This window comes from Mustela lutreola, chromosome 9 (genome assembly GCF_030435805.1).
Source record: "Mustela lutreola isolate mMusLut2 chromosome 9, mMusLut2.pri, whole genome shotgun sequence".
In the NCBI taxonomy this organism is placed as follows: Eukaryota; Metazoa; Chordata; class Mammalia; order Carnivora; family Mustelidae; genus Mustela; species Mustela lutreola.
Window position 1 is genome coordinate 827,416 of NC_081298.1, and position 12,171 is coordinate 839,586.

At 61.5% G+C, this 12,171-nt stretch overlaps 1 protein-coding gene across 3 annotated transcripts; it reads left to right on the forward strand.

Annotated features, from left to right (window-relative positions):
* The first annotated feature begins 533 nt into the window (after positions 1–533).
* YTHDF1 (YTH N6-methyladenosine RNA binding protein F1) lies at positions 534–11,889 on the forward strand. 3 transcript variants are annotated; one of them, XM_059132846.1, is made up of 5 exons: positions 534–806; positions 959–983; positions 1,942–2,021; positions 7,609–9,153; positions 10,707–11,889. In XM_059132846.1, exons 1-5 carry the CDS (start codon positions 780–782, stop codon positions 10,731–10,733), a joined length of 1,704 nt encoding a protein of 567 aa, XP_058988829.1. In that variant the 5' UTR covers positions 534–779; the 3' UTR covers positions 10,734–11,889. The 3 variants fall into 3 exon arrangements, with proteins under 3 accessions (XP_058988829.1, XP_058988830.1, XP_058988831.1); XM_059132847.1 differs by lacking the exon at positions 959–983; XM_059132848.1 differs by lacking the exons at positions 534–806; positions 959–983; positions 1,942–2,021 and adding an exon at positions 6,608–7,076.
* The last annotated feature ends 282 nt before the right edge of the window (positions 11,890–12,171 follow it).

Below are 12,171 nucleotides of genomic sequence, written 5' to 3' on the forward strand. Positions count from 1 at the left end.
CCAAGCCAGGGTCCCCCGGGACAGCGGTTGCAGAAGGCGAGGACACAGACAAAACTTGGGAAGCGGGGAGGTGCAGCCCCAGCGGCTGCAGAGCGGCACTCAGGGTGTCCCTCTGAGGGAGGTCTGCGGGGCGTCTGGGCGGGGCCGGAGGGTGGACCGTCGGGTCCGCCCTGCCGTGAGCGGCTTTAGGTAGGTGGCCGTGGTCCTACTCGCCGGCTCTGCTTCTTCAGACCTCGGGGATACGCACGGGGCGCCAGGGGCAGAGGCTGCAGGCGCTGGGCCCGGCAGGCGTACGCCCGACGAGGCCGGCCGCCCACCCCCGCCCCGCCGCTTCCAGCTCTGCACCGGGTGGCCCGGCAGGACGTCGCCCCCTGGCCTCCCCGGGCTCGCCCCGCCCCCGCCGCGCGATACCAGGACCGGGGCGCGAGATCCATCCCGCCCGGCGGTGGCGCGCAGGCGCGGCGGCGGCGGCCCGTCGGCGCTCCCGGCCTGCCCTGCGCGCGCTGACGTCGCGCAGCCTCGTCGCCGCCGCCGCCGCCATTGGAGTCGGCGCCTCGTCAGTGCGTCCCGTCCCGGCTCGCCGCCCTGCGCCGCGCCCCGCGAGCGGCCCGCGCGCCCGCCAGTCGCCGCCGCCGCCGCCGCCCGCCCGCCCGGCCGGCGCCCGGGGAGGAGGCGGCGGGCCCGGGGCCGCGAGAGCGCGGGGGACGGGCCCGGCCTCGCGGGGAGGCCCGAGCCGGCGGGCGCCCGGGCCCCGCGCCGCGCCGGGCTGTTCATGAAGCATGTCGGCCGCCAGCGCGGACCCCCAGGTAGCGGGGCCGGGGCCGGGCGCGGGGGCCGGGGCGCGGGGCCGGGGGAGCGCGCCCGCTGGGGCCGGAGCGCGCCGCGGGCCGGACGGCGCCCGTGAGTAACTCGGTGTTTCCCTCTCCCCCGGTCCCGCCCGCGCCGCCCGGCGCCGCAGAGAGCGAAAGGACAAGACAATAAAGGTACGGCGGGCGGGCGGGGGCCGGTCCTGCGGCGGCGGCGGCGCGGGCGGGGGCGCGGGAGCCGCGGGGCGTCGGGCGGGCGCGGAGCCGCGGGCGGCGGGGGCGAGGCCCGGGAAGGGCGTCCGGCCCCGGGAACTTGCTCCGTGTCCTTCCGGGAGCTGGAATCGGGTCTCGCGTCTGGGGAGGGTCGGCGGGGCTTCCGGGAGGAGCCGGCGCGCGGGCGGTTAGGGCGACCCCCTCGCGCCTCCCGCTGCAGGGGCGTGGGGCGGAGGGGGCGGAGGGGGCGGAGGGGCGGGCGGCCGGGCTGCGGGCGCGGCGCGGCTCTGCGGCGCCCGGTCAGCCCTCGGCCAGCGGGGCCCCCGGCGGCCGCGGGCCTGGCTCTGTGTCCGCTCGCGCTGGGACGTTGTGGCTTCGGATAAGCCGCCAGCGCCCGGCGAGATCCCGTAAGTGACCCTCCGTGTCTGCGGGGCAGGGCGAGTCCTCGGGTGTAGCCAGACGCGGGCCCTCGCGCTTTAAGGGGGGGGAGACGCCCGTGCTTCGCTTCGTCGCTGTGCTTGTGTGGCTGAGCTCGCGGGAAGCGCGGGTGCCGCGACCGGAGCTGGGTCCTCGCTGGGCTCCGCCGTCTCTGTCCCGCGCACGCCGGGGCCTTTGGAAGCAGCGACCTCTCTTCGGCCCGTAGTCCTCGCCGACCAGACCGTCTTTAGCAGAACCGGCTGCAGGTTCTCGCCGTGCGTGTGTCGGCACCGGACGACGTCTTTATCGAAAACACCGAAATCGCTGAAGTTGTGCATCGTCGTTGGGATTAGTTGTGTAGATGCCCGGGGATACCCATCGGGTTCCTTTTCAGTGGGAGCAGTTTCTAGGAATTGATGGGCATCGACGTTACTACTTTTGATCTCTGTGCTTAAAAGTCACTGTTTAAAATTCGGAGATAATATTTTTCAACTTCTCGTTCTAGTACAAAATGGTTCTTTGCATCAGAAGGATACGGTCCATGACAATGACTTTGAGCCCTACCTTTCTGGACAGTCAAATCAGGTGAGTTTTTTTTTTAAATACCATGTTTCTGTTTTAGTTTTTATTGAGTTTTGTAACACGCCTTTAGTGTTACGTTTCCGACTTCGTTACCCTGACAACTGAGAAGCACAACATGACCTACCGGAAAGACTGCGACGCCTAGCTCGGCCGATAGCCTGGAGCTAAACACGGGGCTGCGGTGCTCTCCGGAAGGAGCAGTGACCCGTGGGGACTGTGCGCCGGTGGACTTCTGTGGGCCTCAGCGTCGGGCGCCAGGACGCACTGCTTTTGATGGAGTGCGGTGTGCGTAGTTCTCTGGAACTTTCTGGTGAGCCAGTCTAGCTCTGGGCATTAGAACTGGGGTGTAGGAGAGCATCGAAGAACCAAGCTGTGGAGCCAGACTTTGGCTTTGGGTTCGAATCGTCACCACTGACTCGGTGACAGTTCCTTAGGTGCCTTCCCTGTGCCTCAGGGACCTTTTCTGTGGCGCTGGCTGTGGTAACTGCTCATAGGATCGTGGGGCAGGTCGATGGGGCTGCGTGGAGCTCCAGTCCGTAGCTGTGTTGGCCCCGGGAGGTCACAGCTGCCGATTTCTTAGACGCGCGGCACTCCGGATGCTTTGGACTGAAACATCTTCAGGGCGCGGTGTGTGTGTTGCAGGATGTTTAGCAGCCTTCCTGGCCTTCAACCCCACGATGCCTTTAGTAACCGACTGCCCTATACCCACACACCTGCGGGACAACCGAAAATGTCCCAGCATGTCTCCTGGGGGCCAGCTTGCCCTGGTTAAAGCCACCGGGCTCGTTGGAGTGTAGGTTTAAGCATGATGTCTACCACTTCTTAGACTTACTGGGTTTGCTTTAGAATAAAACCAAGCTTTGCCTCTTTTTGCAGAGGAATAAGGTTATTCTGTCTCTTTTTTCCCTCGTCTGCTCTTGTCTAAAGTGTCTTAGAACTTCTCTGCACCGATGTCCTGGTTGCATTGAGCAGATCAGTAGCAAAGGCACTCGGGAGACCCTTATAGAGCCTCCCCACCTCCCCTAAGAACCCGCCCCTTTTCTGGGCAGGACCAGGTGCTACAGAGGAGGCCTGCCCTGGCCTCCGTGACGTATTGCTGGAGGTGACGGCAGGCAGTTAAATGAACTTGTTTTATTTTGGTGCCTTACTTTTTTGTGTGTGATTTGAATACCATGGCAGTAGCGTGTTCTGTTTTAACCAGAGAAAGGCAGTGGGGTTGTTTCAAAGACACTTGAGAGGTTTGTAGAAGGCAGGAGCTTTCATGTTGTTCGGGAGGAGCCTTCGTTGGAAGTGGGGCAGATGATTTTCTGTCAGGACGGTGGTTCGGCTCTTTCACCCTGGGGAAGCCAGTGCGAAGACCGTCGTAGGCCCGCGCTGCCGTGAACCGCCTCGAGACGGCCGCTGTGTGTCCTGGCTGTGAGGGTGCGGGGTTAACCAGCACATCGCTGTGGAGTAAATCTGTGTTCTTGACTAAGCACGGATTTCCGGAAACACCCCACTGAAGGAGTGTGGGAAGCAGGTAACACGGGAGAGCTCAGAGATCCTGATTCTCCTGGTCCTCTTGTTCTTCGGGTGAAGAAACGGGGTCAGACAGGCCTGGTTTACCCGGTGGTGGGACCTGTTTGTGGCAGAGCTTGGTTCCCCACTGAGGGGTGGGGTGTGTCTCTCCCCGCACATGGCAAGGGCTCCTTTTGTGCTCGTTTGTCCTTCCTTCCTTCGGTGGGGAGGCACCTTGCAGACGAGCCGCTGGGAATTGAGCCACGTCCAGTCCGGGACTCCGCTGGTGAAGATCCCTGCCGAGGGTAGCTCCCGCGTGCTGCTTCGCCGGGTCTTGGATCGGGGGTGCGCGTGCAGCCGAGCGAGGGAGAGAAGTAGCGTGGGTGGCCGGGCGCGGTACCCTGCGCTGTGCTCGTCTTCAGCGAGGTGTCGATGCACGCTCGGCTGCACACGGGTAAAGGGTGCCGCTCTGCGAGGGGCTCTTCTGTGCACCCATGCCTGGCCACCACGGTGAAGGCCATGCGTAGAGCTGGCAGCCCCCAGCACTTTGTGGTTTACTTAAACCCAGATGTTTGCAGTAGCAAGTTGGAGGCCCTTTCTGTTTTTGTGTTGAGGTGGTAAGACATGGGATGGTAGGACGTGGTTCAGAGCTGGCCTGTAAGGTGGTTTAACTTGGAATGCCCTGAACAGAAGCGTCCCTGGGGCGGGTGATTTTTCCCAGAGGAAGGTCTCGGGACATTGTTTCTGCTGCGCTTTTATTCCTTCCTGATTGCCCCCAGAACCCTCCTGCATAGATGTAGCAGTGCGGGGTCCCCTTGTGTGCCGTGGAGCATGCACTAGTCAGTTTTAGGGAGAGGGAGGGAGAGCGCTGGGGAGCCGAGGGACTCTGGGTGGGCGGCTTTAGGGGAAGGGCTCTGGTGGGATTCTGGGGAGGCGCTCTGGTGGGATTGTGGAGGAGGGGGCTCTGGGTAGGGTTCTGGGGGAGGGGCTCTGGGTTAAGGGTTCCGGAGGGGTTCTGGGTGGGATTCTGGGGGAGGGGCCGGGCAGCGCTGGGGGAGCTAAGGGCAGCTGGGACTGTGCTCGGGTTCTACTCCGTCGTCAGCACACTGTTGGTCTGGTCACGTGGGACAGGGACAGAAAGGAGCAATGGTAAACTTCCGTAGTTTTTGTCAGCGACTCAGTTGTGCCGTCAGCGTCCAAGGACGTGTCCGCTTTCCAGGGGCGTTGTGTAAACGCTGCTGTTCGGAGCCTCAGTGCTGGTCGCTCGGTGCTGCTTTCACTCGTCCTGGAGCACTCTTCTGGGAGGCCGTGCCGGCCGGCCGCCCTGCACAGGAGGCCTGCTCTGCACTCGGAGCGGACCCCCTGAGTGCTGGCGGGGGTGCTTCAGGGTCAGGGTGTCCTGCGCGGTCCGCATCTCTTCGTGGACCTGGGTGAACCGGCTCTCAGAAGTCCTCTCATGGTTAACTTGGTGCCTCCTTAGTGCTTTTCCTGGCGCGTCTGTCCGGTCTGGAGAGGTGTTCGGTTTGTAGAAGACAAACTTGTCTTGAAAATGGTGCTCAGCTGTTGTCCAGGGTTTCCGGCAGCTTTGGGGGGTTTCACCCAGTCACACAAAGCCAGGCTACACCGACGCCCTGTCGGCGGCCCACGTCACGGGACAAGCCCATGAGCCTCCGTGGTTCGTGCCAGTGGCTTGCTCTGTGGTAGGCTTGGGTGATGGGAGGGACCGGTGAGGAGCGTGTGGTCTTGTGTGCCGTGGCCTCCAGCGATGCCAGCCAGTCAGTGGGGACATCACGGAGTGCGACTGGCAGAGCCCATGGGGATCTTCGTGGACTTCTTGTTGTCTCCTTGCTCAAAACCATGTGTCTTGAGCTGAGACAGAGGCAGACGTCCTCTGTGCCAAACCGTGCTCCACGCACACAGCCCCACCAGCGAGGGCCTGCAGCCACGGTCCTCTGGTGCAGGGACACATGCAGCCGGACTTGGCATCCGTAGGGCCTCTGCCATGTGCACCTGCTGGGCCTCAGCTGCATGCCCTGTGCCGGGTCCCTTTGATCCTTCCCTGTTTACATAATTTACTCAAGCTTCAGTTTTGGTCATTTAGAACGGGTTTCTTTCTTTCTTTCTTTTTAGTGTGGTTCTCTTATTTTTAAGTGTGGAAAAGTTTGAATTTTAGAATAGATGATTTTCTTTTATGGTTTTTTAGCGGAGATGACATAGGGCTAACAGTCACGGACTTCTGGAGGGCTCTCTTGTTTATTATTTTGGACGGGGCCTCAAGGAGGCACCCGAAGTGCCCAGCACTGGGCCGTGTCCTTCCTTCTGTTGCCTGATTTTGCCCTGAAGACGTGTCAGCCTCTTTTTTGAGGTCGTGTCTTCTACCAGAGGCTATGATGAGAGGTCTTGTGTGTGAGAACTTCGGTCGGGGAGGTGCTTTTACCTTGTGTTTGCAGAGATGTGTTGCGTGGCCGGCGTGCTGAGGGGAAGCCTGGAGTGTGTGCCGCACCTGCAGCCCCGGTGCCCAGACTTCGCGTGGGCAGCCCCGGTGCGCAGCGCAGAGTAGGTTGCTTGCTTGGTGTCAGCGAGCCAGGCTGAGCCGCGGCCGGGTGGCAGCACGTCTGTCGGGAGCAGGTGTTCTGGGCTGCATCTGGATGGGTCTGGGGTGAGGCCCCATCAGTAGGGGGTCACCTCGCAGGTCACCTTCGTAAGCAAGTGGAACGTCAGGTTCGCTGGCAGCCAGGGGGCTGGGTCACCTCTGTCACGTGTTGTGCCGTGACTGCTGGGGGCCCAGCCTGTTCTCCATAGAGTTCTCTGGGGGGTCTGCTGAGTCACTCCACATTGCCACTGCAGGGAGGCGGAGGGGCTCGCTTGTCTGGTACTCCAGCCCCCACCCTCTGGCTGCCTGAGCCCAGCTCCCTCCTCAGTGGGTCCCTGGGACCGGAGTGGCAGCAGACACCTTGTGCCAGCTGGGCCGGCAGGTCTGCGCACCTGAAGATTGGTGTGGGGTTGGAGGAGGAGGTCTTTGGCCAGCGATCTCCGTGTAGAACCTTCTGGTATTTGGGATGGAAGGAAGCGGGGAGGGTGGGGACCAGTCAGAAGACGGGGTCACAGACTGGGAAGTGTGCCGCTGCCCCTCCTCTGAGTTTCCTTTACAAGTTTCCCACTCTTAGGTCAGCTGCCTTGGGCAGGAAGCTTCCCCCTACCCCGAACACTCTTCAGGAAACCATTTAAGTCACCAACGGTGGCCTGGCCTGGGAGGTCCAGTTCTGGCCAGACCACCGGTGAATCTCCCCAAGGAGGCGCCGTGTCAGAACTGCTGACCCCAGGTATAAATCTGTGCCTTGGGCCGGCTTCCGGAGACTCTGAGAGGAGTCCCTGTTGCGTCAAGGGGTGGTTCGGCTGCCGCACAGGTGTTTCCTGTGTCCAGGACTCCAGCTTGGTTGGAGCTCGAGACAAGGGCTCTCCAGCTCAGAGAGCAGGCAGGACACGGAGCTGGCGAAGGAGCTGCCAGAGCCACTCTGAGAGCCCAAGGTGCCGGCCAGGACAGGGTGGGGCCGTGAGATGGTGAGACCCCTCTGGACTCAGAAGAGGGGCTGGGAGGGAAGGGTGTCGCACGCGGGTCGGGTCTGCTTGGGTGCGTTGAGCGGTCCGAGGGCTTGCGACCAGGTTGTGGGGCAAGTCTCCCTGCGCACCCCAGCTTGTCCTGTGGCTCGAACCTCTCGTTGCCCGTTGGAAGCCATTTTCACCTGCTGTGCTGCCTGTGCTGCTGGCGTGCGGGTCCGCATCATTGCCAGTCGGATGGGTTTGTGCCTCTCTCTGGGATCCTTTAGGTTTAAACCGTCCACTCCTTGAGGGGAGAGGGGGGTTCCTGAGTGGGCCGCAGACAGCCCACGGTAGAGTGCTGAGCCTGGTCACGTCGCCTGGACCCAGAACAGGTGGCCACCAGGCCTCTCTGTCCTGGCTTTGTTCTCAGTCGGTGCTCTGGGCCTCCCTGTCGGCAGTGACAGTGCTCCAGAGTCAGCGGTGCCCACGCAGGCAGTCCGCACCGGGGCGGGTCTCCAGAGCGATGTAACGTTTCCTGTGCTTGTCTCCCCAGAGTAACAGTTACCCGTCCATGGCGGACCCTTACCTGTCCGGCTTTTACCCGCCGTCCATCGGGTTCCCGTACTCGCTCAGTGAGGCGCCCTGGTCTACTGGAGGAGACCCTCCCATCCCGTACCTCACCACCTACGGACAGCTCAGCAATGGAGACCATCATTTCATGCACGATGCTGTTTTCGGGCAGCCCGGGGGCCTGGGGAACAACATCTACCAGCACAGGTTTAATTTTTTCCCTGAAAACCCTGCTTTCTCAGCTTGGGGGACAAGTGGGTCACAGGGCCAGCAGGCGCAGAGCCCCGCATACGGGAGCAGCTACACTTACCCGCCGAGCTCTTTGGGCGGCACAATTGTGGACGGGCAGACGGGCTTTCATGGCGACACTCTCAGCAAGGCTCCTGGAATGAACAGCCTGGAGCAGGGCATGGTGGGCCTGAAGATTGGGGATGTCACCACCTCTGCCGTCAAGACTGTCGGGTCGGTCGTTAGCAGCGTGGCGGTGACTGGTGTCCTTTCTGGCAACGGTGGCACAAATGTAAATATGCCGGTCTCGAAGCCGACCTCGTGGGCTGCCATCGCCGGCAAGCCGGCAAAACCACAGCCGAAAATGAAAGCGAAAAGCGGACCTGTGATCGGGGCCGCCCTGCCCCCTCCGCCGATAAAGCACAACATGGACATCGGCACGTGGGACAGCAAGGGGCCCGCGCCCAAGGCTCCGGCCCCCCCGCCCGCCCCCCAGCCCCAGCCCCAGCCCCCGCCCGCCCCCCAGCCCCCGCCCCAGCCCCAGCCGGCTGCACAGCCTCTTCCCACCCAGCCCCCCCCGTCGGCCCAGCCGCAGCATCCGAACCCTCAGCTGCCGCCCCAAACCCGCTGGGTCGCCCCTCGCAACAGAAGCGCGGCGTTTGGGCAGAGCGGAGGGGCTGGCGGCGACGGCGGTGCTGCTGGAACCGCGCAGCCTAGCTCTGCCCCCGCCGCGGAGTCGCACCCTGTTCTCGAGCAGCTAAAAGCCGCCCACAGCTACAACCCGAAGGAGTTCGACTGGAACCTCAAAAGCGGGCGCGTGTTCATCATCAAGAGCTACTCAGAGGACGACGTGCACCGCTCCATCAAGTACTCGATCTGGTGCAGCACCGAGCACGGCAACAGGCGCCTGGACGGGGCCTTCCGCGCCGCCGGCAGCAGGGCGCCCGTGTACCTGCTCTTCAGCGTCAATGGCAGCGGGCACTTCTGCGGGCTGGCGGAGATGAAGTCGCCCGTGGACTACGGCGCGAGCGCGGGGGTCTGGGCTCAGGACAAGTGGAAGGGCAAGTTTGACGTGAAGTGGATTTTCGTCAAGGACGTGCCCAACAACCAGCTCCGGCACATCAGACTGGAGAACAACGACAACAAGCCGGTCACCAACTCCCGCGACACCCAGGAGGTGCCCTTAGAAAAAGCCAAGCAAGTGCTGAAGATCATCGCGTCCTACAAGCACACGACCTCCATCTTTGACGACTTTTCGCACTACGAGAAGCGCCAGGAGGAGGAGGAGGTGGTGCGCAAGGTGCGTCTGGCTTCCCCGGGCCGGGGCTCAAAGTCGGGGTCCCAGGCCTGGTCACCAGCGGTGACGGGGATGTGGGTGTCACCGTGTGACCTCCCTGGTCTGAGAGGACGTCGTGGTTGGGACCATAGTGCACACCTCTGTCAGGGACACTCAGGAGCGGTGTTTGGCACGGGGTAGGCCAGCCGCGGGGGCTGCAGACCCTGCCCTCCGTGGGCCGGAAGGGCTGCTCCAGAGGCTGTTGCTTCCTTCTCCCTCGAAAACCCCGTGTCTTAGTCTTGAACTCAGCGTCCCGGTGGTAAGGAGGGGCCCGGGCTGGGAAGGTCTGCAGTGCGGGCGTTTGCTAGCTGCCAGTTTGCGCCGGGAGCCCGGAGTGCAGGCCTCGCGGCGGGCGGGGACACCAGCTCTGTCTCCCGCCCCATGACGGGGAGCGTCCTGAGCCGGGGCTGGTGGAGGCCGCTGGAGGGCCTCTGTGGTGCCGGAGGAGAACAGGGCTCAGAGGCCCGTGACCTGGCTCCGCAGTGGGGCGAGTGAGGACAGCGGAGCACACCTCGTGAAGCCGGTTTGTCTGAGAGCGCTCGTCCCCAGATTCGTCACTCTTTTCTGCTATTAAAACATCGTTTTTTTAATTAAATGTCCGTTGAGAGTAGACGGGTTTGCGGCCTGTTCTAGCTGGAGCCCCGTGCCGGGCGTGGATGACGGGACTCCCAGTGCCGTCTGCAGTTTCCGAAGCCGCACTGGCTGCGGCGGCTCGTGGCTGGTAAGACGTGAACGGGAGTGCTCCCTCCTTCCTCGGTGTGGAGGAGAGAGGGGCTTGTCATTTCTTCGTTAGTGAGAATCTGTTTTAAGTCTTTGGGCAAAGCTAAAACAGCTGAACTGCTGACTGGACAGGGATAGGGCAGAAGTCATTGGTAGTAAGCTGAAGACCCTTAGTGGGTTTCTGGCAGTGGCCGCGGGTGGCCGTGGTTTATCTTAGGTCCTGTGGCGCCTCGGGTCTTTTCCCGAAGCTCACTGGGTTCCGGATGTTGTGTGAGGTTAGGGGTAACTTTCTGTCCGTCACCCGGTTTGTGTTTTAAAGTCGGAGGGTCCTAAAGGTACATTAGCGAGGGGGTTTTGGGAAGAGGAAGTCTTAAGTTGGTCCATGGGATCCTGCCTGCGGCTTCGAGCTGTCCCCCAGTAAGCTCGAGAGAGGTTTGAACTGCGGCCAGCGCGCTGCTGCTCAGCCCCGTGGGTCCGTGTCTCAGGCTGATTTTACTTGCAGCGTCGTGAGGAGGGGCCGACGGGGCTTCTGACCCTATCGGTGGGACGTCAGACAGGCCGACGTGGGGCCACGTGGGTCTGTGCCTGGTGGGGGGCGCCTGGCCAGAGGGGCCTCGCCTGCAGCAGGCAGACGCCGTGGGTGGGTGGCGCTCAGAGGCCCAGTCCCCCCTGCTGCCGTGGCCTGGCCGGTGCCAGCGGGGTGCGCCAGTCCGGGGCCGGGCAGCCTGGGACCTCGTTTCTGAGGGAGTGTCCGTGGCCGGTTCACGCAGTTTGTTAAACTCTTGTTCTTTCCGCAGGAACGACAGAATCGAAACAAACAGTAAGGATGAGCCAGCTTCTGTGTTCTGACGCTGGACCGGAAACGTTGAAGGGAACACGTGCTTGGTGCTGTCGTCTTGTGCAGGGCCCGACTTGTTGCGTCTTCACGGCCTTTGTCTTTTATTTTTGCCCCGACGGATCTGCGTGCGTTCGTGTTTTTCTATGTGTTGCAGTATCACAGAGCTCACTAATAGAGGAGTGTGTTTTCCGCTTACCGGTCAGACCCGGCGTGAAACACAAGCGTCCTTCACGGCAGAACGTCCCAAAGGTCCTGTTGTCATTCGGCAGAAGTTATGTTCTTGCTCCGAAGAGTCACTGTCATTTAACGTCTTTATAGGGACTTCTTTGTCACCTTTCTTACTTTCTAGCAAACACGAGAAACCGTGGCTTGTTTTGTCATTTTCCTGCGTTCTGTTAAAATACTTTTCAAAAACGCTGAAATCAACTTCATCCGGCCGGTTTGCCATTTTTATTACCCATTGTCTGTCTGAAATGCTAGTCTGTCCACTTGATTTTTCTACTTAGAAAGATAGATTTGAGTTTTTCAGATTCGGTGAGCATGCTGTGTTGGCGTGGAGTGTCAGGCCCCTCCTGGCTCCTCGGCCCGGCGGGGCAGACGGAGTGGGAGGGGGCGGCTGGCGGAGGGTCGGGCTCAGCGGTCTGCGGGCTCAGCTGCGTGTGGCCGCCCCAGCCCCCCACTCTGCACCTGCGGATCCCGGTGCCCTCCTGAGTTTGCCCACGAGGCCGAGCTTCACACGTAGGAGCTGCTGGGATAGCTGGTGCTGTGGTGGGGTTTAAAAAAAGCAAACAAAAAATCCTTTGAGGAATTGAATTTGCTGTTCTGTGTTGTGTAATGAGGGACCCTGAAGAGCTCGCTGCCGCCCAGAGTCTGACTTGGAGCACAAAAACAGTGCTCACGCCCGTCGTTCCGGCACAGTCTGCGCCCGCCCGCCGGAGGGGATCCGACTGTTGGAGAGCAGATACCTTCTGGAACCTATTTACTCCAAAAGACCCTCTCGGTCAAAGCGTAAGCCGTATTGTTTAGACTTGTATTGAGAACCCGGCACTCCGAGCTGTTGCCGGCCGCACGGAGTCACGGACAACGTCGGATAACTTTCCTCTGGAGAATACAAGCCTTAATAAACAATACCTATTTAGCAAGTCTGCTGTCCTGTGGTTCTTCACCCCCCCCCGACGGGCGAGGTCTCGCTCGGTCGCATGGGCGACACTGGTCTCTCGTCTGCGGCAGGGAGCCCGTCGTCTCCGGAAAGTGAACACCATCCTGACCTCACTCACCTGCGCTGTGCTCTGTGGGGGAGTTCAGAGGAACGTTTTTCTCTGTTTCTTCTTCCTTTTTCTTTCTTTCTTTCTTTTTTTTCGATTTTCTCCAGCCCAACGTGGGGCTTGAACTCAGGACCCAGAGATTACTTGTTGCGTGCCCCG